A 23,828-nucleotide genomic window follows, 5' to 3' on the forward strand; every position below is an offset into this window, starting at 1 on the left:
TTCTTTTCCTTAATGTTCTGGTTATCGTCAGTTGTTGGATTCCTCACAGAGTAATATCTTCATTGAAAACACGATGGAAACATCTTTATTAAAATATCTACACGAAATAAATAATCAGAGTCTATACATTTGTAAAATATGTCGTTTTTTTTTTGTACTTACAGTACCGATGGTGAAGACACCGAAGAACACACTGTGAATTCCCACTTCGAAGATCAAACATCGGAACCACAGGTGAGACTTACTTTCCTTTTCGCTTCCATATTGTCGATATGCAAAATCATTCTTGCATCACCCATTGACACGTGCACTTAAATAAGGAATCAACACATGAAACAAGACTGTTATGTGGAGCGTATAATTCTTTTTTTAAAGAATCATGATATGATATGATATGATATGATATGAAGTATTTTTTAAATCTACAAATAAGACTGTAATAACTTATACTAAACATTTACCTTCTATTACAAGGAACACAATTCTGAACGAAATGAAGACAGTAGTGAGGAGCTCGACACTACAGGTCCGTCAGGGGGTTGCCATGGGAACAGGCAAGTAGCACATTGTGATAATAATGCTTCTCTAAATCAAATGATGTTCTTTGTTATAAAACAATATATCATCGATATGTCTTTTACAAACTACGAGATATTAACTATATGTACATGTATAGTATTTCTGATCAAGGCTTTGCTCCACTACCAGAACTTCATGTTGCATTATATAAAGTAATGTAATTTGTACTGTAAAAACTACAGTTATGATGACGAAGACAACGACGAACATACCACGGAGTCGGAATGTTACTTCGAAGAAAAACCGTCTGAACTGCAGGTAATTTGCTTTTGCTTTTTGATTTATTTCACTTATACAGGATTTGAATTAATTAAGATCCACAATTAGCTTCAACAATATACAAGTACATTTTATATGTAGCTACTCTTCCTGTTGCCCTTATCAACAAACATAGCAGGACACAAACTTGACACTCAGGAATATATACAAACCATACAATATACACACAATTCACACGTGATAAAAGATAACTTAGACTACTTGAGGTCATATAAAATGGATTTGCCCAAGAACTTATAAATATATACAAACCCAGCAATCTGTTATAAGATGATATTTACTCATGCATTGTATCAAAGTAACAACATATTTCCAAAAGTGTTTACAACATGTCATTTAAGACAATAATTCCGTATGTCACAGGCTTCACTGAAGAGGTGTCCAAGTTCAGACTCACTCTTCAACAAAGGAACCAGCCTAGCCTACCAACCCTGGAACGTCTACGGCCCGTCCACGTACGGTTATGGACCATATATGCAGAAGAAGAAGGAAGGATGGGACACACTCACCATTCTGCTGGCGATTTTCTCTACCCTGGCGTTTGTGACGTTGTGTATCGCCATAGCTTTGTTTTGGATCAAAGTGGTACCAGGTACGTCAGAGCTCTGTTTTTATTATTAAAATACACAACGAGGCATATTTGTTTTCTTCTTTATGTAATACATGGTTTCAACTAGGGAATTTCCTGTTAAGCCTCGTTTTGGTGCATGAACCCGGATGACCCCGGAAAATTCAAGATGGCCGCCGTATCTGAAAATGGGTCTATTGCAAAACTTCTGACATTTGTGGTCATCTTTCCACTCACTCACTTCCTGCCACCCTACAAACCAACCTTATCCAATCAAATACTCACAAACCGAAAGCTTAAACTCTATACACGCCAAAAACTATATTCCTTCTAGTCTGTCTCTCGTTATATCAGAAATTGCCTTTTTCCAACACACGCATAAGATTCATGGTGCACTATATCGTTCTTTATGATATACCTGAGATTGTACACGTTGCAATACTCTATTGGCGTCGCAATACGCGTTGAAATACTATGTATCATACATTTAGTAACATAGGAACGTCATTTTCAGCTTTAGACCGGGGCCCTGTACCAGAATGGCTCAGACAGAGGTACTCCTTCGCTGACCTGGAGAACTGGTGGAGACTGGGACTACTGGACCACATACAGCCTCCCGCGGCCACACCGACACCAACACCCACTCCTGAACTCATGGTAACCGAGTGTAAGTGCAAAATCATACCTTAAATAAATAATGACACAATTTAAAAGCAAAGTAGACATTCAGTCACTGAGAGCAAATACTGTTCAGTACATGTGTTGATCTCAGCTGTTGTCTGTGAAGTTTATCACTATCCCCGTGTGTATCAGTGTTATTTAATTAAATCATAACTCAAGAAGTTATGGTTCAGCACCGGAGCTTGCAGTTCTAATATCGTCTATTTTCTAAATGCTCAGCGGGTCTTGATATTTTGGTGTCAGATATTTTGTGTTATCGGGAAGACCTAAACCTTGTAACTATGCAAGACTTTCTCAAACGTATTCTTATCTAGTCCTATCATTCATTGCAGACTGTGGCAACAACGCCCTTAGCGCCTTGGACCACGGAGAGTATAGCTGTACAGAGATAGAATACTACCGCATCTCCGTTAGTCTCTGCATCGCCAAATGTGAAGTCGGCTACAAGACCGACGATCCGGGACTCATATTCTGCGACCGCGGCCGATGGGCGCCGATCGCGCCCGAAGTGGTCTCGACATTAATCGGAATCGGCCGAGCCATAGACGCCATGCCAAGAGACGACGCCCGAGTCTTCGAAGAACTTGGCATCGCCGACGATATATACGTCGACGTCATCGCCAACGTGCTGACGAAGCTTGACGTCGCCGGCACAATCTCACCCTCCATGATACGCTGGTACCTCCAGCCGTTCTCTAGCGGGAATATCATCGGGGATCCCTACATTGTACGGCAGGGGCTGAATCTGATCGGCCGGGACACCATTCAACGGATTTCCACTTTGGATTTCTTAGAAGTACTGTCGGAACTTGGTAGGCTTCATCTGTAATTCTTTAAACATTGTCTTTAAAAATGGAAGCAATGAAATACAGTTGAGCAACGTAATCCTGATTGTGAACAGTTAAATTTTTACCCTACATTTGAACATATGCTTTCCTATGATCATAACGTGTTTGCGTTGCCACATTTACAGAACCTAACAATTATATTTCACTTTATAATTACATGTAAGTACAATGTGTGTTGTATGTATGGCTGACCAAGTAAGTGTCTTATGGTTACAGAAACCAATGGAGCATCCAGGAGACCAACATGTAGAATGGTCGATTGTGCAACAGAGTCAGGACTACCGGAGGTAGAAAAGCTTTAAAATCTCTATTTGTCTTATGAAACCTTGTAGAATGTTTCCATATTTGCAATAGCCAATGATGACCATAACTAGGATAGTCTAATTGTTACCTTTAGCCCTTACTGTATCAAATAGTGCTACCATTGGAATATTAAGAGTGTTAATGTTTCACTTTTCGCAAGGTTGAAAGCAATGGCCACATCGACTACACGGTGACCACGTACCAGGCTCAAGTTGCTGTTGTCTGTGATCGCGGGTTCATCCCTCGGTCACCCACTCTGGAGTGTCTAGCTGACGGCAGCTGGGACCAGATAGCTGCATGTGAACCCGGTAAGAAAAATGTTTACATGTTAAGAATTTTAATCTCTTTTTATTGTGTTTTTCTAAGCCTTCGGGCACGAACTTGAAAACAATCTTTCTGTTATTGTTTTCAGTACGATGCGACGAGCCTGACACTGTTCCAAATGGCTGGTACACATGTGAGGGGTACAACTTTCCCGACAAGTGTGACATCAACTGTGAGCAGGGGTTCCACCCCACTGGGGAGGAGGACACCTTGGGGTGCGGTTGGACCGGGAACTGGACTGTAGTTTCGACCGCAGAGTCAGAAAGTGGTCTCATAGCAGGTAGGTATGGGGTTGTAACGTTACCATGTATATACCTGTCAATGTACGAGTATTCTCTTTTTGTCCATAACATCATCATCATCAATGGCTTTAGAAGAGGTAGATCCACCATATCGCAAATTCTCTCAATCCGCAGAATAATTGAAGAAATGACAATATGTAACAGAACTTTTGTGAATGCTCTTTGTTGACGTTCGAAAGGCTTTCGATTCCATAGACAGAAGCATTCATGTTTGAGGTACTTAGCCTGTAAGGAATACCGTTACCTTAAACATGTTCACAACATCAAGTGCAATGTTAAGACAATTAATTACTTTCATGCATTTCATGATTTATCTAGAACTAGTACATGCACATGTATATGAAGGATACTAAATTATATCTTCTCCCTTTGCAGATCATATAAATCCAGGAGGCCTGTCCTGTACCATTGCGGACTGTAGTGTCATTTCGGTAAGAAAATATCTTGCCCATTGTCACCCTTTGGTTAATTACAAATGTTGCGACTTTGGAATATCATGCTTGATATATTGCCGAACTTGTATTCTTCCCAGGTGCCTAGCAATGGGCAAGTGAATTGCTCAGGAACAACATATGAAGAACATTGCGATTTGACTTGTGATGAAGGCTATAAAGCACCTCAATATGGAACAGATTTCCACTGCACTGACGACGGAACATGGAGTGGCGTTCCAACGTGTAGACCAGGTACGCTAAACCTTCATGATTCACTATCCGTTTTGTACATGTTGTCATGATCCTATACGTCTATAGTATAATAGACCATATTCTAGATATGGTTCAGATACGGCGACCATTTTGGGTCATCCCAGACCATGTACAAAAACGATACTGGAGTTGTGTAGCTACTAGTCCCTAGTTGATAGACTGTATAACAGCATAAATAGGCTATCTTTATCTGAATGGACAAAGAGGGCGGTGTAGATTTTCTGGCACCAACTAATGATGCCACGTGGTGGTAATAAGGTCACATGTCCTACTGAAATGGTCAGTCAAACCTGACGACGTCCGCAGTTGAGACAACCATATTTTGTTAGTTTTCTTTATTGTACTGGGATACAACTCGATAATACCGATAATAATAATAACTTGAAGTGTATTGCATTGCGTTGCAGTGGATTGTGGACAGCCTCCGTGGTTTCCACATACCTCAGTGCACTGTGATGACGGCTTCCAGTACCCAAGTACCTGCAACGTCACCTGTGGTGCCGGTTACCAAAGAACCGCTGCAGAAAACCCGGTTTGTGGAAAGGACGCAAGGTGGAGTTTTATCACAGCAGGAAATATGACTGAAGGTAACGTCCAACATTTGAATATAAGATTCAGACAATTAAAAGCTCAGATTGAAAATAACAGCAACCATATGGCAAATATCGTAAAGTCAAAATCACTTCATAAATCTGCTCTTTTTTCAGACCTGAACGACAATAGAAACCAAGCAGACCTGTTTTGCGAGAGAATTGAATGTGAAGTGCCACAGGTACGGTTTGAATCTGCTTTTAATAAAAACCCAAACATTTCTGGCAATATTTGTAATAGGTTCACAAGTGACCCTCATTGAAAAGTACAATAATTGGCGTCTTTTTCGTAGGCTCCACAGAACGGTAGCATCAATTGTACGGGGTCAAAGTACCAGGACTACTGCCTGTTACGCTGTGACCCTGGGTATAAGAACGCCGACGACAGCTCTACTATTCTCCACTCCCTACACAAGTACACGTGCATGGCTGATGGCAACTGGAGCGAACAGCCAAGGTAGTGCCTAAGCATTTGATCATATTGAAATTCATATTTCCCTTTCGTTAATCGAACATGCCTCCATAGCAGGCTCTCTATGCCTGTTTTGTCCTTTTTTTTACCTCATGATACACTTTAATTGATTGCTGGCCATTTCTTTCTTTTTCTTTTCGCCAAGAAGAGTATGAGATTGCTTGACTTGGGTCTGTATGTAGGTCAACAGCATATAACTCGAGAAATTGTGGATGGAACTTTGTGATTTTTGGTAGGTGTGTAGCAGTTGTCGAAAGGAATGCCAAGTTTGAAAACGGTTTACCTGGCGTTTTCCTACGGTTCTGCAGCGAGCTTGGTATGTTTTTTTGCGGTTTGTTTTTGGCAGCATAAGTCAAAATCTAGCTGGGCGATTTTCACGAAACTTGGTAGGTGTGTAGCGGTTTTGGAGAGGAAGGTCAAGTGCGAAAATGGTTTACCTGGCTCTTACCTATGGTGCTGTAGCGGGATTTGTATGTAAGTGCGTTTGTCTGTAAGCAAGATAACTCGAGAACCCTTGAATGGATCCTGATTATATTTGTTAGGTGGATTGGGGTTAGGAAAACGAAGGTCAAGTTCGATAATGGGCACCCTAGTGTCTGCCTAAGGTACTGCAGCAAAACTTTTAATTTTGGCACTTCGTGTTCTGGACATGCTGTGGTCATGATTTTTGAGTAGTAGATAGCCCTTGAAACAGAGAGTAAGTGCTGTGAGTTTGGACCCCCTAGCGGCTTTTTGGGAACTGCAGGCACCGATTTCCGTTCAAACTTTGGACGAGGATAACTTGAGAACGTGTAAACAGATCATCAGGATTTTCGGTATGTAGATAGAATGAGTGATGACTTATACAATGTAATACTAATTATGCAAATCAGTAGCTTATTTGCATAATTAATGATGAAAGTTCATAAATCCATGCCAACAGCATATAACTCAAGAAGCTGTGTATGGATTTTCATGATATTTAGTATTTAAGTAGCGGCTGCGGAAAAGAAGGTTGTGTTCGAAAATAGTTGACGTAGCATTTTCCGTTAGGACGGTAGTGGGCCGAGTGTGTGCGTCCTTTTGTTTGTGGAATGCATAACTCGAGAAGCCTTGAAAAAATCCTGATGATATTTGGTAGGTGGGTAGGGGTCAGGAAAACGAAGATAAATTATGATTGTGGGCCCCCTAGCGGCTTCCTAAGGTACTGCAGCAAAACTTATTAACAGAAATAAACTGTGCTCTATATATCTCATTTTGACCTATATCTATGGACACAGCTGTTATACAGATGGTTTGCTGGAGGACGCCCTTACACTGGGGACAAAGTCTAAATTGACAAGCATGAAATTCTGATTGACCAGGGATGCTACCAGGTCATCTGTCAGGTCACAGTCTGGTTTTGGTAATGTTTGTGTGTTTGCATGTGAGGAACACAGTTCATGCAGTCATTTGCTATTTAGTAATACATGAATAAGACCTTAAAGTCTTAAATAAAGGCATGATTATTTGGCGAAGAGATGGGTTCGTTGAACTCTAGTTGTATATTGAGTCGCTTGTATCGCCGACCCGTAGACATGCGACCCAAAGAAATACAAAGAAATGGCCAGCAAAAGTGTATACGTATCACAAAGCCAAAAAAAAACAAGAAAATAGGCTCAGAGAGCCTGCCATGGAGGCTACAGAAGGGTTTACTAGTAATGCATTTTCGTCTGCTAACGGCTTCTTGTAATGTTTGAACCACAGGTGCATACCGTCCGACTACTGCCGCTTGGGACGTCATAACTGTCACACAGAGCACGGTGTTTGTGACGTCACGGGCCATCAGACGTACAGCTGCAGATGTAGAGGAGGAACCTTCGGGGACGGAATAAACTGCGAGCGGCTCATGTGTCCGCCATTACCCGTAAGTATCTATTGAAGATTTGGGATCAATGTAGGTTTATAAGACATGCATGTCATTGAACGTTGTATTCACAAATTGTGCTCCTAGCTCTCGGTTGATGTTGGGGTCGGGTACGGAATATGTCATATAGAAAATATGTCATTTTTAGATATTCTCTGAGACAGATGAGGACAATGTGGCACTGCACTCAAGTAACTTGTTTTAACTGTGCCTCATACAAGTACAGACAGGAAATTAAGGTTGACTTTTACCTCCCTGATCGGTCAGAAGACCGAGGGCACAGCGTGGGGGCACGTCGAGTATCGAACTCGGGACCTCTAGATTCCGAGCCAACACTCTACCAGTTACACTACTCACAACGCCACAAATATTGCTTGTGTACGTGGTAAAAGTTTTTCACAGCACAGGCTGCTGTTTTCATCCACAACTAAACAGTTTTATATTATGTTCTTGACGTTAGGTTGCCACACCGCCCAACGGATTCTTCACGTGTGCAAGACAGGAGACAACTGTAGTGGATACCGTCTCACAACCAAGCTTAAGCATTTGCTCCACTGCAAACGAGACTTCAGTTGAGGAGGAACAGGAGTACGAAGTGTCGTGCGTCCTGCACTGTTCCCAGGGGTTCAGACAGAACCTGTTTGTGGAGTACTGGTGCAGTAGCGATGGCAACTGGACCATACCTCACGACTTGAACAGCACGGAAACAGATATCTGTGAAGGTATACTGAAAATCAGGTTCTACACAATGTTTAATGACTTGAAGATGTTCTATACAAATATTGATGGCAAAGCATGTTCTTGTAGTGACCATGGTCATGAGGCTAAAATATACATCACCTCATACAGCTAGTAATTTGTCACCATAATCATGTTTGTTTTATTTGAACTTAAAAAATGTTCAACGCCAAGTGACTACCCTACTCTGTGAACCCTTCTCCACTTACAGATATGGACGAGTGCAGCAACAACAATGGCGGTTGTAACCACACCTGTGTGAACACAGCAGGGAGCTACCACTGCACCTGTAGGACTGGATATCAGCTATCAGGAACACATGACTGCATTGGTAATAATAGACTTAGACTTACTAAAAGTTTCATTTTAACGCTATTCTACATCAAAGTAATTTGCTTTTTTATCTTTTTGCCTATGTATTATCTTACTCAAGAAGATCAGCAAAGATTTGTATGTTAATATGTATATAGGCTAAAGAAATATGTTGCTTACAGATGTTGACGAATGTGCCAGTTTGAATGGAGGCTGTGATCACAACTGTGTGAATACAGAAGGGAGCTTCTACTGCACCTGCCATTCAGGGTACCAGCTTTCTGGTACAACCACCTGCAATGGTGCGTATCCACTATACCGTAGTAAGATCTTAAAACTTTGAAAACATTCATTGACATTTGTTCATATAATTCTGTCAAAATATACGCCTTCTACTGCTTTTGGCTACAATCATCATGATGTTAGTGTGCGCCTAAAATGATTTTTAACAATTTTTGCACTCTAAGGGTGCAAGGATATCAACATCTCATCTAAACAATATTGATATTGATATTGTACAGATATTAACGAGTGTGACAACAACAATGGCGGCTGTGACCACAACTGCACGAATACAGCAGGCGGTTACCACTGTACCTGTAGAGATGGCTATCAACTGTCTGGCTCGCATAACTGCACTGGTATTTACAATATCATTATCAAAGCCTAGCTTTTTTTTATCATTGGTACACTATCTTATATTGTTTGAGTCTGTGATATATCATCACTCGTATTCTTGTAAGAACGAGGGACTGTATATACCGTTTATAATAGCACGCTAATGGTTCAGGCCTATTTATCACACTACTGTACTTTAACACGTTATAATGGTTGTCACAGTGTTATCACCTTATTTCACAAGTCCATTAAGACATAAATTTATATCTTTAACTAGTGATATAATGTGATAGAGGGGTGCTATCTCATTTTTCACCAGTAAACACAGATTTATCATAACCTATCCAAGTATCGGTTTTTCTGAACGAAAAATCTATTCAGAACAAAATAAATGTGATAAATAATCAAATCTATTGGTTGATGCTCTTTTCAGACATAGACGAATGCACCATGGGGTATGATGGCTGTGACCACAACTGTGTGAATACTGTAGGAAGCTATTACTGCACCTGTTCACCAGGGTATGAGCTTTCTGGGACAACAGACTGCATTGGTGAGTATCAGACAGTCTGTACTATTGATGAAATGGATTTGGTTTGAGTGCAAGTTAATGTGTACGTCAACCGAATGATAAGTTACATATCTTCCACAGCTTTCAGCTAGACTTACAATATGAAACAAGCATGGGATACACATACATGTAGCTTTTAATGTGCCTTCATGCTTGAATTAACTATGGTATGTCTGACATGTTCGCACTATTCATGTCTCTTGATAGATATCAACGAATGCAGCAGCGGCAATGGCGGCTGTGCACACAACTGTACGAATACAGCAGGAGGGTACTACTGTACCTGTAGGTCTGGATTTCAGCTGTCGGGGACACATGACTGCGATGGTAAATTTTACTATGTGTCATTATAAGATGTATGTGATTTCTGACCTCATTATGGCATTTTCTCTAATGATCAAAGTGTGCTGCACAACAATTGTACAAGGTACAAAGTATGGCATCTACATAGCTATATATATATGTGTACCATACAATGCATTGTATTATATTACCTATATTTCAGACATAGATGAGTGTACAATAGGGAATGGAGGCTGTGATCACAACTGTGTGAATACAGAAGGAAGCTTTCACTGCACCTGCCGGTTGGGATACCAGCTTTTGGATACAGCAAGCTGCATCGGTATGTTTTCATTATTCAATCGTATCAATACCCCCATAAAACACTTACTAGTTTGCATCGCGAACTTGGTAGTTCATTCGGTGGTTGTAGGAAACGAACATGCCTTATGACACCATATGTATCTCAGGACGGGTCTTTAAACCTATACCGATAGAGCCTGTTGTTCTCTACATATTATACAGATGTCAACGAATGTCTCAACAACAATGGAGGCTGTGGGCACGTCTGTACGAATTCAATTGGCAGCTACCTTTGTTCGTGTAGTAGTGGCTACCAGCTATCAGGCATACACGATTGCATAGGTAGGTATATCAGCGTATCATTCATCATTGTTTTTTATATATGTACCCACTTCATTTTTATCATATCTATATCACCTACATTTCAGTAAGATGTCTATATGATACATTGACCTTTTATTGTGCTTTACCATCTTATATTGTCGTTATTTCAAAATTAGCAAGTGAAATGAAATAGAATATATTGTTTACAGATGTGGATGAATGTGGCATCCTGAATGGTGGCTGTGATCACAACTGTACGAATACAGAAGGAAGCTTTCACTGTTTCTGCAGGACAGGATACCAACTTTCTGGGAGAAGCTGCAACGGTACGTTCCATACCATTTAAAACGTTATCTGAATATAAGTCGAAGAAAGGTTATGATAGTATACATTCCTTGTATCGATTTTAACAGTAGCAACTATAATTCCCGATCAAAACCACGCAATGCACTTATCTAGCATCTTGAATCTTAATGTTTTATGTATGATTTTTTTTTGCAGAAATCAACGAGTGTAACGATAACAATGGCGGCTGTAACCACAAATGTGTGAACACGGCAGGGAGTTACCACTGTACCTGCAGAAGTGGTTACTATCTGTCTGACGGACACAACTGCATTGGTAAATACAATATCTTAGAGTAGTTTTGAATTGGTTATTTTGACTACGTTATTCAGTATCGTATTGTCCTTTTGGTATCATGTATGATCAATGTACGTATACTATCCTATCCTTATTTGATATTGTACTTAACAGGCATAAATGTAGTTACTTATCTAATAGAATGTCCCTGCTACAGATACGAACGAATGTGCCGATCATAATGGCGGCTGTGCCCATGACTGTACCAATACACCAGGCAGCTACTACTGTACCTGTAGGACCGGCTTTCAACTCTCAGGAACACATGGCTGTACAGGTAATTCAGATGTTGCAATGTACTATCATATTTACGATATAATGTAATATTATATTTCATAAGATTCAATTTCGCGGTAGCAGTAAAAAAGACTTTTCGCGGTAGTTTTAATTTCGCGGTAGCACCATGCACTGTAGTCTCTTACTGCTATGGAAAAATGTTTCCGGTGGTTTTATTTTCCCGGTGAAATGGCCATCGCGAAAACCGCGAACATTAAACCACCGCGAACATTTCTGCATTTATATAATACAGCTCATCACTTTTTTTACTTAATGACTCGATCATTGTATATTTTGCTGCAGTATGCCATCTTATAGTGGTGTTACTTTGACATTTACAAGAGACTTGTATAGAGTTAGAAGCTAATAGAATATGTTGTCTACAGATGTAGACGAATGTTCCACCCTGAACGGCGGCTGTGCCATCTTCTGTACCAATACGGTAGGGAGCTATAGCTGCTCCTGTGGTGCAGGATACCTCATCTCTGGGACAAGTTGCAATGGTGCGTACCACATGATATTACACGTTACTTAGATGAGTAGCTTTGATTGAACAAAGGTTCCAACTGCAGTCATATTTAACAATAGCGCTATCATGCAATATGCCTTCTGCAGATTTGAACAGTAGCAATTGCAATAATATGTCATAGATATTTTTGACAACCGAACAATATCATTGACTTACTTTGAATTTGCATCATTATGATTATTATGGTTACACGAAATACCCTTGAATGTCTCTCCTCGGCTGTATGTTCTGAAAACACCTTTTATTTCAGATATCAATGAGTGTGACAATAACAATGGGGGCTGTGACCACACCTGTGTGAACACAGTAGGAAGTTATCACTGCACCTGTAGAAGCGGGTATCACCTGTCTGGAACACACAACTGTGTCGGTAAATATAATATCATATCATGGCTTCCTTTACTTTGACCATGTTATTATGTTTCATTGTAGACCTTGTTTAATCAATGGCATCAAACCATTCCATTCATATTGTACAATGGTCTTACATGTATTCTTGATGGAATGTCCTTGTACTACAGATACGAACGAATGTGCTAGCCTGAATGGCGGCTGTGACCACACCTGTACAAATACAGAAGGGGGCTATCAATGTTCTTGTAGGAGCGGCTTTCAACTGTCCGGAACACATGACTGTAGAGGTAAACCAAATCTTTCAATATTAATTATTGATTGTTGATTTTGACCATCATTCTTCTTTTTTTCTTTATTTATTATTTATTCAACAAATGTATCATATCAATCTCACTTTATTTTGCTGCTGTACATTATATCACATATCACAGATATAAACGAATGCGCCAGTCTGAGTGGAGGCTGTGATCACAACTGTGTGAATACAGAAGGAAGCTTTCGCTGCACCTGCCGGTCAGGGTACCAACTTTCTGGGACAACTAGCTGCAATGGTGGGTATCTACGATATTGTAAGATCTCAACAGCAGGTTTAGTTGTAGGAAGTTTTGAATTTGAGGACGGGAGACCTGGCGCATCCCCGTCTTGTAATTAGCCAGTGAAAGGGTATGTCACCCCGTAAGGGGCGGTATAACCCCGTTGTGTGTAAATATGTGCGAACATATGCCGTCACGTCGACCGATGATGAGTTTTGAATTATTAACCAAGCGTTTTAAGACCAACCACTTGACTCTTGGCGTTTAAACGAGACCCGTCGATGTCTTTTCTGACCAAAATGTTGTTATATGAATTTTTTTCAGAAATCAACGAATGTAACAGCAACAATGGCGGCTGTAACCACAACTGCGTGAACACACCAGGAAGTTATCACTGCACCTGTAATAGTGGCTATCATCTGTCTGGAACACACAACTGTATAGGTAAATTTCAAGATATATTATAACCAAATTAAAACAGCTTGTTTCACCTTGACAACGTTGATCTGTTCGTCAATGTTTTTTGTACCTTGGGTAATCGTCAACGCCATAGCATTGCGTTTCATTCCGTCCATACTGTGATATAGTTGTGGTTATGTAGTTAATACCGGATGAATTGTGCCTGCTACAGACACGAACGAATGTTCCAGTCATAATGGTGGATGTCAACACAACTGTGTGAACACAGCAGGCAGTTTTCACTGCACTTGCTGGCCAGGGTACGAACTTTCCGGGACAACTATCTGCAATGGTGGGTACCTACCATATCGTAAGATCTTGCAGAAATATTCGCGGTGGATTAATATTCGCGGTTTTCGCGGTGACCACTTCACCGCGAACTTAAAACCACCGCGAACATTTTTCTATAATGCTATTAGACTGCAGTCTATGGCGTTACCGCGAAATTAAAACCACCGCGAAAATTCGTTTTTCCCGCTACCGCGAAATTAGATCCCCGCGAAATAAAATGCATTTACAGTATATGACATATATGAGTTGTAACATTTTCCCTGTATATACATATCAGAGAGAGAGAAAACAATATCATTGCACCTGTAGACCAGATCATACGATGATATATGTGAGAACATTGTCTATTTTTTTCAGGAGTCGGATGTGCACCCCTGTCCCTGTCACACGGTTCCGTCTCCTGTACTGACCAGGCTTTGTACGGCTCTCGGTGTAGAGTAAGCTGTGACACTGGGTATTACCTTACAGCGCCTACCACCCTGACATGTCATAACACTGGGTCATGGAGCGCAAGTACCCCCAGATGTTATGGTAAGTCGGTTAATTCCTCTGATGCTTCAACAATGAAATGTTAGTTTATTCTTTGTTTGAATTTGTCATCATGATTCACGTTGACAGAAGGTTTAGGATAAATTTCTGCTAAATCTGTATGTTTAGACTGAGGCAACCAGCAGTGTTTGTTGAACTAATACAATACAATAACCTAACCTAATATTCAATATACCAAGACAAGGCAAGGGCTTAGAACCTTCCTAAGACCACTATCTAAAAATGAAAGCTGCTGCTAGCTTTACTGAGTACAAAATGTAAACTAGATCATTATCAAATTCATGTGTCGAGAATTTTGATAAAAGTGTTCGCTAATTTTTTGTGAATTTCTTTCTAGAGTGCAACAGCGAAGTAGACATCATCATGGCAGTAGACATTACTGGGAGCGTTGCACCTAACATGGAGCAAGTCCGGCAGCTTTTACGTAACATTGTCAACCGTCTGCCTATTGGATCTGGTACCAACCAAGCAAGGGTGGGTCTGATCAGGTTTCTGGGCGGAGACCATGTAACAATTCCATTGACCCAGAGTAGTAACAGTGCAGCACTTTTAAGCCAGATTGATGCAGTTACATCAGCCAGCATGGGCTCATCATGTGGCAATGGCCCGATACCTAGTCCGAGAATTGGAGGTCAAATCTGTGCACTACGCAGTTTGTATCACCAGTTCCATAACAATCGGAGACCTGGAGTCAAACAGATTGCTGTCATTGTAACAGACGGTGGAGAAGCATATCCACCATCTGCCGCCAGTGGTCCAGCACAGACATTGCGAAATTCAGGAGTAACAGTTATCTGTGTTGGTGTGGCTAATGTTAGAATGGAAACCATGCAAAACATGGCAAGTCTGCCTTTTGACGACCATTATTTCTCATCCTCCATGAGCAATCTGAATGAACTTGTAGATCTGCTGCACCCCAAAGTCTGTAGCTAATTTTCCAAGATACTGCACGAGATTGAAGATACGACTGGATTGTGATATACTTGCATGTTAACGTCTTGGTAACGATAGGAACCAGACATCATAGGAAATAGAAGTCAATCTTAATCCTGACATTTTGGGATGTCTAGGCTTGCACAATAGGAAGGGTGAAAAAGTTTCTGCAAACATTATATTTGTTATATTGGAGCAAGGACGCTTGTGCATAAATGCCAACTTTCATCAGTAACTTGAACATAAGCTTCATCAATGTTATGTAGAATGCGATGAAATGTTACAATATCACGAGCTTTACTTCACTATACATGTTTAGGGTATATTTTAATCGAGACAAATTACCTGAGTGTCTATCGTACCTAAAAAGTATGCTATTTTAAAATACACACAAACTTGATACAACGGTAATCATTTGCGAGAGTCCAGTGACTGATTTTGTTTTTGTTCATGATACAGCTACAGGAGTATTAGGAGTATTATATCTATGGTTGAAAAGCAACACGGAGCAACTAGTGCCGAGGTGTTGAACTTTCACTTAAAGGGTAATGACCCTGTGTTAGGACTGTGCCAAGACAAACTGTCAAAAACATTTAGATGGTGATTAAACAGTATTTTGCAAAAAACAATGGTTTGTACCTTGTTTTAATTAGTTGACCTATAGCACAGATCTATTTAGACCAAATTGCATCAATAACAACTAGGGCACAGTCATTATCAGCAGTCGAGACAAAATCTTATGCCACAAAATCTGAGAAACATGTCCAATATCTCCTGATGGGTACATGAGATTCAGTGTGCCACACACTATCGGTAGCTATAATTGTATCTCCTCTGTACACTCGGAAGCATTAACCCCTTCACACTCTTAAGTCCCCATTGTACGTGTACGTGTACCAAAACAAATATGGCAACAGTACACGTAGACATTCAATGATTAACTGCGCAACATACAACAGCCATCCGGTGACCACTACCAAACTTGACTTCACTTAGTCTTGCCCTTAATTGTATATTTAAGGGAGATCTACAAGAATATGCATTTATGTCGATGTTCTTTGCATCAAGTATGTGTGAAAGATGCAGGATGTGAACCCCATTCAGTAGTGATTTTATACAGAAAGGGCACATCGTAAATACTTCCGCAGCCAAGAAACCTTCATAACAACTATTGGTCAGTCAAGAAAATCATGTCATTCATCATACGTGATAAAGTACCAAGGCTAAAAATACCCGATTGCGCGTACGGTGGGTACAATAAGGGGGGGCCCCCGGTAGTATTTCAAGCAGAATACGGGCACACTTGTACTGCTGGATAGACATCTGGACTACGTATACTTGAAGACAAGACGAGGACGGTTCGTACTCCCTCGGGCCAACCTCCTTGGTCGGGCAGAGTTCAGAGAGCAAAACTTCATCGTTTTGTATCGCCGTCATTGCAGTACTAGTGCGCCACAGGGACATATCCCATGCACAATAGATGGCGTCACCAGGGCGTACTTGGAAAATCAAGAAAACAACAACAAGAGAAAAAGTGAAGGAAACCACCAAAAAGGCTTGGACTACAAAATGTTCCCATCTCCTCCCCCGAACAACATGGCGGACCACTACTATCCACTCTCTGAAGAAGACTGCGTCAAAGGAAGTCAAGGTAAAGCAAGTCACATTAGCCGTGTAGCAGGTTTACAGCAAATCAAATTTAGGACATTCTTAGGACGGTTGTAAATATGTCGTACAAATATTAATTTACGACGTGGCGTCGTGTGTGGCGTAACTGGTAGAACCTAGAGGCCCCGGGTCCGATTCTCGCCATGCCCCCGACGTTGTAACTTTGGTTAAGCCCCGTTTACAAATCAAGAATTTAGCTCGGCCGAGTTGTCAGCGAGCTCTAATTTACCAGGAGGCATGAACCTGATGATGCCTACGAACAAATGGCAGAGTTTCTTCGTCTGCATCAGGGTCATACCTCCTCGTAATTTAGAGTTCGCTGACAACTCGGCCGAGCTAAATTCTTGATTTGTAAACGGGGCTTAAAGACGCCTCCCTCCACCCAGGTGTATAAATAGGTACTTTGGTCGGGGAGGTAAGAAAACTGCCTTTACCTTTTGTCTGAACTTTGTATGTGGCACTGACTACCTTGAGTGCAGTGACAAAGTATCTTCATCTGTCCCAAAGCAAATAGAAAATATCAATTTGGTTCAGCTTCGCAGAAAATCCTACAACAAAAACACGACGTATGTCACAGCGCCTTAATTGATTAATGCATTTTAAAGTCACCCCTTTTAAACATTCTCACATAATTAATCAATAGCTAAAAGAAAAGGTAAAGATGACTGTGAAGAAAAAGCATCATTTGGCTTACATTTGAAAATTGCAAGAACAGCAAATTTTAAAGCTGGGAAGCGGTTCCCTACTACATGACGCATGAGGAAGACAAATATCTACCTGGCATGGTGCCAATACGTGGAAACATCAAACGCCGTATAGTCAATATGTTTACTTTTGTATGTATTGTTAGTTTATCAAGCACTCACGTACTGTAATTTGTGGTTGTGGTGCCGATACTAATGCTTGTCTTCAATCAGGCCATTGGTGACAATACATGTGAGAATATGTCTTTATTCTGGTGCAAAACCGTTTTTTCCTTGTTGGACCGGTTCAGAAAAACCGGACCTGAAAAAATGGTGGATCTGTGGAAAATGAACAGATTCTATGATCACGCATTCACGCGTTTCGGGCTTACCAGTCGAGGAAAATAACAAGAGCGAAGTAGAGTAGAGTCTATAATATTTCTACCAAGCTTTGCAGTCAATAATACAGAGGCAGTTAGTCTTGTAGGATTTTATAACGCCAGTGGTAGTCGAATACGCCACAAAACAGATTTCTTTGTCACGAAATGGGTCATTGTTTTGAGTATCGTCCATTCACAAGTTCTCACATACTGAATCAGGTCCAGGTTCAGGTCCGAACCTGGTCCTCTTGACTTGGACCGTACCTAGACCTGAATTTTCTGTACCGGTACCGACCCCTATGCTAGGGCATATTCTCAGGCGAGGGCATTAAACAAAGGAGGGGGAATTTTGAACTAAGTACACAGACAAACTACACAATGACAAACAAACCAATTCAAAGTAACACTTGTTCCTTCAGGTACGAAAGAAATCTCCAACCCCGGCCTTGTTGCCCAGGCGTGTGGTAAGTATTGTCAACACATTTCAAAGTTGCTACGCCCACATTGCATTCGTCAAGCACCTGCAAATATATAGCATTTAATGACCCCCAACTGTAATTTGTTTCTTGTGAAATATATTGTAAGTTAATAGCGTGGTTTCCATGATATTGACTGCTCCTATTCCCGGGGATCCCCCATGTAACTTCCTCATAAAGGTACCGTACACAACAGGTTGACATTAAGTATTGCAAAATGCTAGCATATTATTCAAAGACTACACTTTAAAATTCTTATCATATGCGATAAGAGCATTGTTAGCATAATCTCTCCGTCCTCTGTATAATCGTAAAAGATGTCACCCATTCAACAAATCGGCACTGTTTATATTTAGAAATCAGTAGATATATAGATATCAGAAGATATATATATTCAGGGCTACCTACCAACCCCCCCCCCCCCCCGACCTGGAGGCCAAGGGGCCAGGCAGGCAGGTAGATATGATTATTATTTATTATTATCATTCAGCCGTTTTATTGCTATCGCATATGTTGTGACCATTTGTGTCCAGCAGAGATCACCAGCACAGCAGGAAAGGGCGAAAGCGTGGCATCTACTTCTTCCCTCAGGTCATTATGACCAGGCAAATGTAAGTACAGATCTAGAGGAAAGGGGTGACCTAAAGTACGATGACAAGCTTCTGTCTCACTCTGGACAAAGTGAAAATATGGGAGAAAAAGAGAAAGGGTATAGAGAAAAAAACTACAGATAATACTATCAACAAACACATGTATAGCTGCAGCATTCAAGAAAAAACACCGGAACCAAAGGTAATTACTATAAGAAATGATTTGCAGCAAATTTGCTTGCATATTGCAGACTGACGTCTTTAATCAAGAAATGTTCTTGTCTAAGCTTTTAAATGTATTCATGGTAGAATTCCTATTCTTTAAGCAAACAATGAAAGACGATTGCTTTTTATACAATATGGAAATAGAAGCTAAACGTACGATTGTACAAATGTACATCTAATAATTCATATTTCCCTTCCATTTCAAAGGAGCCTGCTACTGATCCGATTGTGAATGATAGCGAGGAGCCCAACACAATTGGTACAGAAAAAAGCCAGATGAATGAGCTGGTCGTTACCAAGTAAGTATTCAATTGAACGCGTAGAGTAGAGAATAGGCAAACTTGCATTTTAAGGACATCTTTCGTCATCTTCGAATTTTTCTTGCTTTCTTGAAAAAAGATGACTTATCTTATGTGATGTACTGAACCAACACAGCTCCGAAGATGAGTACGATGATGGTTACACTCCAACTTCTGAAATCAACAGTGACCAAATTCGATCTGAACCACAGGTATTTTGGCTTTGTTTCCTTATAGATGAAAGATTATTGCATACTCTCTAGCCAATGTACTGTTTAATGCTGTAATTTTCCAATAGGCAAGATTGAACCAAGGATTCTGAATGGTTTTGAATAATATTATAGATCACATTGAAGAGGTGTCCGAGTTCAGATTCACTCTTCAACAAGAGAAGTGGTCTGGACAATCAACCATGGAACGTCTACGGCCCAGCCACATACGGTTATGCACCATACAGTCTGGACAAGAAGAAATGCTGGGATACGCTCAGCATACTACTGGCGATTTTCTCTACCTTGGCGCTAGTGACGCTGTGTATCACCATTGCTTTGTTTTGGACCAAAGTGCTACCAGGTACTTATATTTTTGTTACTATCATATTAAGAAGTCGATTGACATTGATTATGATTGATATGGCAGCTTTATAAGCCCCCCCCCCCCCCATTTCCTTTGTCAAGATGTGGTTTGATGAGGGGGGTGGGGTGGGGAGGTCCATGTTCTACACCCTGACCAACATAGAAACGTCATTTTCAGCTTTAGACCGGGACCCTGTACCAGAATGGCTCAGACAGAGGTACTCCTTCCCTGACCTGGAGAACTGGTGGAGACTGGGACTACTGGACCACATAGAGCCTCCCTCGGCCACACCGACACCAACACCAGAACCTATTGTAACAGAGAGTAAGTAATGTTTCGCCACTTTTAAGCCACAGCTTTTAAATACCCCATAGGAACGCTTAGCATAAAAAAATGTATTCTACGTTTTTCATGTTACAATCTCTCATTTGGTGCCGCATGAAATATGCTCTTATTGCTAGTCTAACTTGTGACTCATTCTAGATTGCGGCAACGCCTCCCTCAACGCCTTGAAACATGGAAAGTTTGAATGCACGGAGCTAGAGTACTACCGCATCTCCGTTCGTCTCTGCATCGCCAAATGTGAAGCCGGCTACAAGACGGACGATCCGGGACTTCTATTCTGTGACCGCGGCCGATGGGCTCCGATCGCGCCCGAAGTGGTCTCGACATTAATCGGAATCGGCCAAGCCATAGACGCCATGCCAAGAGACGACGCCCGAGTCTTCGAAGAACTTGGCATCGCCGACGACATATACGTCGACGTCATTGCCAACGTGCTTACGAAGCTTGACGTCGCCGGCACCATCTCACCCTCCACGATACGCTGGTACCTTCGTCCATTCTCCAGCGAGAATATCATTGGGGATCCCTACATTGTACGGCAGGGGCTGAATCTGATCGGCCGGGACACCATTCAACGGATTTCCACTTTGGATTTCTTGGAAGTGCTGTCAGAGCTCGGTAAGCTGAGATTTAGTGATGCATTGTGTCCTTGTCTAGTCTTGACAATAGGATCATGCCACAGCATCTTATTTGTGAACAAGAAATGAACTTTTGCAAAATTTAGAATTGATTCTGCTTACAGATGATCAGAAACTTTTTGCTTCTACCATGAATTGAACTTTTATCCTTTGCAGTTGTATCATGCATGTGTGGATGTTATGTGTGCAATTTAGGCTGATCGATCAAATACGTTGTATTTTCAGAAACCAATGGAGCATCTAGGAGGCCATCGTGTGAAATCGTGGATTGTTTAAGAGAATCGGGAGTGCCAGACGTAAGCGCAATATTATGATACATTTAGAACTAGATGAATTTGTTGACATTTATAATAGTCATTGATTTTGCGACGGCTATGTGATTTCTTATTCAATGCAAAATAGCCTTGCGCGATGTCGTGGCTGTTACTTCCCTTTTCGATAGCTTGGAGGCAATGGCCATATCGACTACACGGTGACCACATACCAGGCTAAAGTTGCTGTTGTCTGTTACCGCGGGTTCATCCCTCGGTCATCCACTCTGGAGTGTCTAGCTGACGGCAGCTGGGACCAGATAGCTGCATGTGAGCCCGGTATGAGAGATATTTACAATTCAAATCTTTTCTGCTTTTGCAATGCCATGTGGGGTTCCCATTTCCATGGGAAATAGCCAAATCCCAAGTGGACCAATGAAACAGATAACCTAAGCTACCATTACAATCTGTTGCATTCAGTACAGTGCAATGAACCTGAGACGGTACCCAATGGGCGGTACACATGTGAGGGATACAGCTTTCCCGACAAGTGTAACATCAACTGTGAGCGGGGGTTCCACCCGACTGGGGAGGTGGACACATTGGGGTGCAGCTGGACCGGGAACTGGACTGTGCTGCCGAGGTCCAACGCTTCGGCAGAGGTGGACAATGCTCTTATGGCAGGTAGCTATATCATCACGCACACTCGCAAAACTCACACACTCACTATCCGGTTTATCTTTTGTTGTTCAAGGTTCAAGAAAGTTGTAAAGTTTGGAGCAACATGGTCCAACGATTGTATTTAAGTCATACATTATTTTATAGAACTTCTGATAAAATAATATTTTCTCTCTTTACAGATTATGTAACTCCAGGAGGCCTGTTCTGTACCATTACCGACTGTGGGAATATTTCTGTAAGAAACTGTATTTTTAATACAATTTCGTTACATATGTGGCTTTTATCCTCATAAAACCCAAACACTGATCAAGTACTATGATGATATGTTGGACTTTTCAAATGGGAATTTGGCTATTTTTCTTTGCAGGTGCCTAGTGATGGACGACTTAATTGTTCAGGTACAACCTACCAAGATCAGTGTCATTTGACTTGTGATGAAGGATATGAAGCCTATTATTGGGCAAATTTTCATTGCATGGCAGATGGAACATGGAATGGCGTTCCAACGTGTAGACCAGGTACGTAAATACACGCTAGAGGCTTTCCACTTCTCTATATGGCTCTGTGCATCTGTACTATTGCTTTATCACCATATGCCAAAGACCCTCTTTCCACGTTTTACTAATTGCTGACGTCATGTAAGTCACGTGTCCTTTGGTATGGTCATCAGAACCTGACGAGGTCTAGAGTTATGATGGTCACCAACTCGGGTAGTTTTCTTTGTTGTGTTACAATATAGTTTAGCCACCGTTCATAATATATATACCAACGGCAAGGTTGATCTCTTACAGTGAATTGTGGACCCCCTTCGTGGTTTCCATATACCTCCATAAGCTGTGAGAATGGTTTCCGGTACCCAGGAACTTGCAACGTCACCTGTGACGTCGGGTACCAAAGAACCGCTGCAGAAAACCCGTTTTGCGAGAAGGACGCAAGGTGGCATTTCAAAAAAGCAGGAAACATGAGTGAAGGTACATCGTCCAACATTTAAAATTTTGCAAAGCTACATCAGAAATTAGACAAAATGTGATTTAAAGCTGTTTTTAAAATTCCATAAAAGAAGTAACAATCTGTGAATATAACAATGATCCTAAAATCATATAACCTTGACGTGCATTGTTTTCAGACATGAACCACAACAGAGACCAACCTGACCTTTTTTGTGAGAGGAAAGAATGTGGCCTTCCACAGGTACGTTTTATGAGTTAACATGTATGGATATAGGAGACTTCTTTTTACACAACCAGTAGGTACTTACAAAGCTTACGTTTCGATGTCCTTCAGACACCTTCGTTAGAGCTTCCAACTGGAGTTCTGCTTCTCACCGCTATATGTAGCCGATGTAGGTGGCGCTTTTGCGGTGAGAAAACAATCCTAAACGTGGCTCAGCTTGTATACCCCCCCCCCCCGTATGTTTATATCTTGTAACCCTTTTAGTGAATCTTATCTACAGATAATATATTAAGCCTCACACCATTAAAGTTCCTTATTCTTTCCTCATAGAATCTACAAAATGGTGACATCGACTGTACGGGGACAAAATTCCAAGACTACTGTCTGTTGGACTGTGACACTGGGTATAAGAACGCCGACAACAGCTCTACAATTCTCCACTCTCTACACAGGTACACCTGCATGGCTGATGGCAACTGGAGCGAACAGCCAAGGTAGTGTTTAAGCATTTAATTCATGTTTCCTTTGCGTTAATCGAACGTGCAAAATAGTTTAATGAATGAAAGACCTTCATTGTACATTTATGCCCAA

The 23,828-nt window shown here is 41.1% G+C and overlaps 1 protein-coding gene and 2 long non-coding RNA genes across 3 annotated transcripts; all 3 read left to right on the forward strand.

Moving 5' to 3' along the window:
• Positions 1–493: 493 nt before the first annotated feature.
• Positions 494–14,079, forward strand: LOC118420963 (fibrillin-1-like). Its single transcript, XM_035828064.1, has 31 exons — positions 494–558; positions 762–837; positions 1,222–1,450; positions 1,941–2,093; positions 2,440–2,919; positions 3,172–3,242; positions 3,419–3,566; positions 3,671–3,862; positions 4,260–4,315; positions 4,417–4,570; positions 4,999–5,178; positions 5,299–5,363; positions 5,475–5,638; positions 7,379–7,538; positions 7,999–8,260; positions 8,488–8,607; positions 8,771–8,890; positions 9,110–9,229; positions 9,640–9,759; positions 9,985–10,104; positions 10,283–10,402; positions 10,585–10,704; positions 10,896–11,012; positions 11,188–11,307; positions 11,991–12,107; positions 12,384–12,503; positions 12,655–12,774; positions 12,919–13,038; positions 13,345–13,464; positions 13,652–13,771; positions 14,048–14,079. The coding sequence occupies exons 1-31, from the start codon at positions 494–496 to the stop codon at positions 14,077–14,079; spliced, it is 4,281 nt and encodes a 1,426-aa protein (XP_035683957.1).
• A 2,582-nt stretch (positions 14,080–16,661) lies between these two features.
• Positions 16,662–19,069, forward strand: LOC118420587. Its single transcript, XR_004831766.1, has 3 exons — positions 16,662–16,903; positions 18,403–18,447; positions 18,996–19,069. It is a non-coding gene; the product is annotated as an uncharacterized LOC118420587 (long non-coding RNA).
• A 2,287-nt stretch (positions 19,070–21,356) lies between these two features.
• On the forward strand, positions 21,357–22,053 carry LOC118420586. Its single transcript, XR_004831765.1, has 3 exons — positions 21,357–21,428; positions 21,575–21,722; positions 21,864–22,053. It is a non-coding gene; the product is annotated as an uncharacterized LOC118420586 (long non-coding RNA).
• The last annotated feature ends 1,775 nt before the right edge of the window (positions 22,054–23,828 follow it).

This window comes from Branchiostoma floridae, chromosome 8 (assembly GCF_000003815.2).
Source record: "Branchiostoma floridae strain S238N-H82 chromosome 8, Bfl_VNyyK, whole genome shotgun sequence".
NCBI lineage: Eukaryota > Metazoa > Chordata > Leptocardii > Amphioxiformes > Branchiostomatidae > Branchiostoma > Branchiostoma floridae.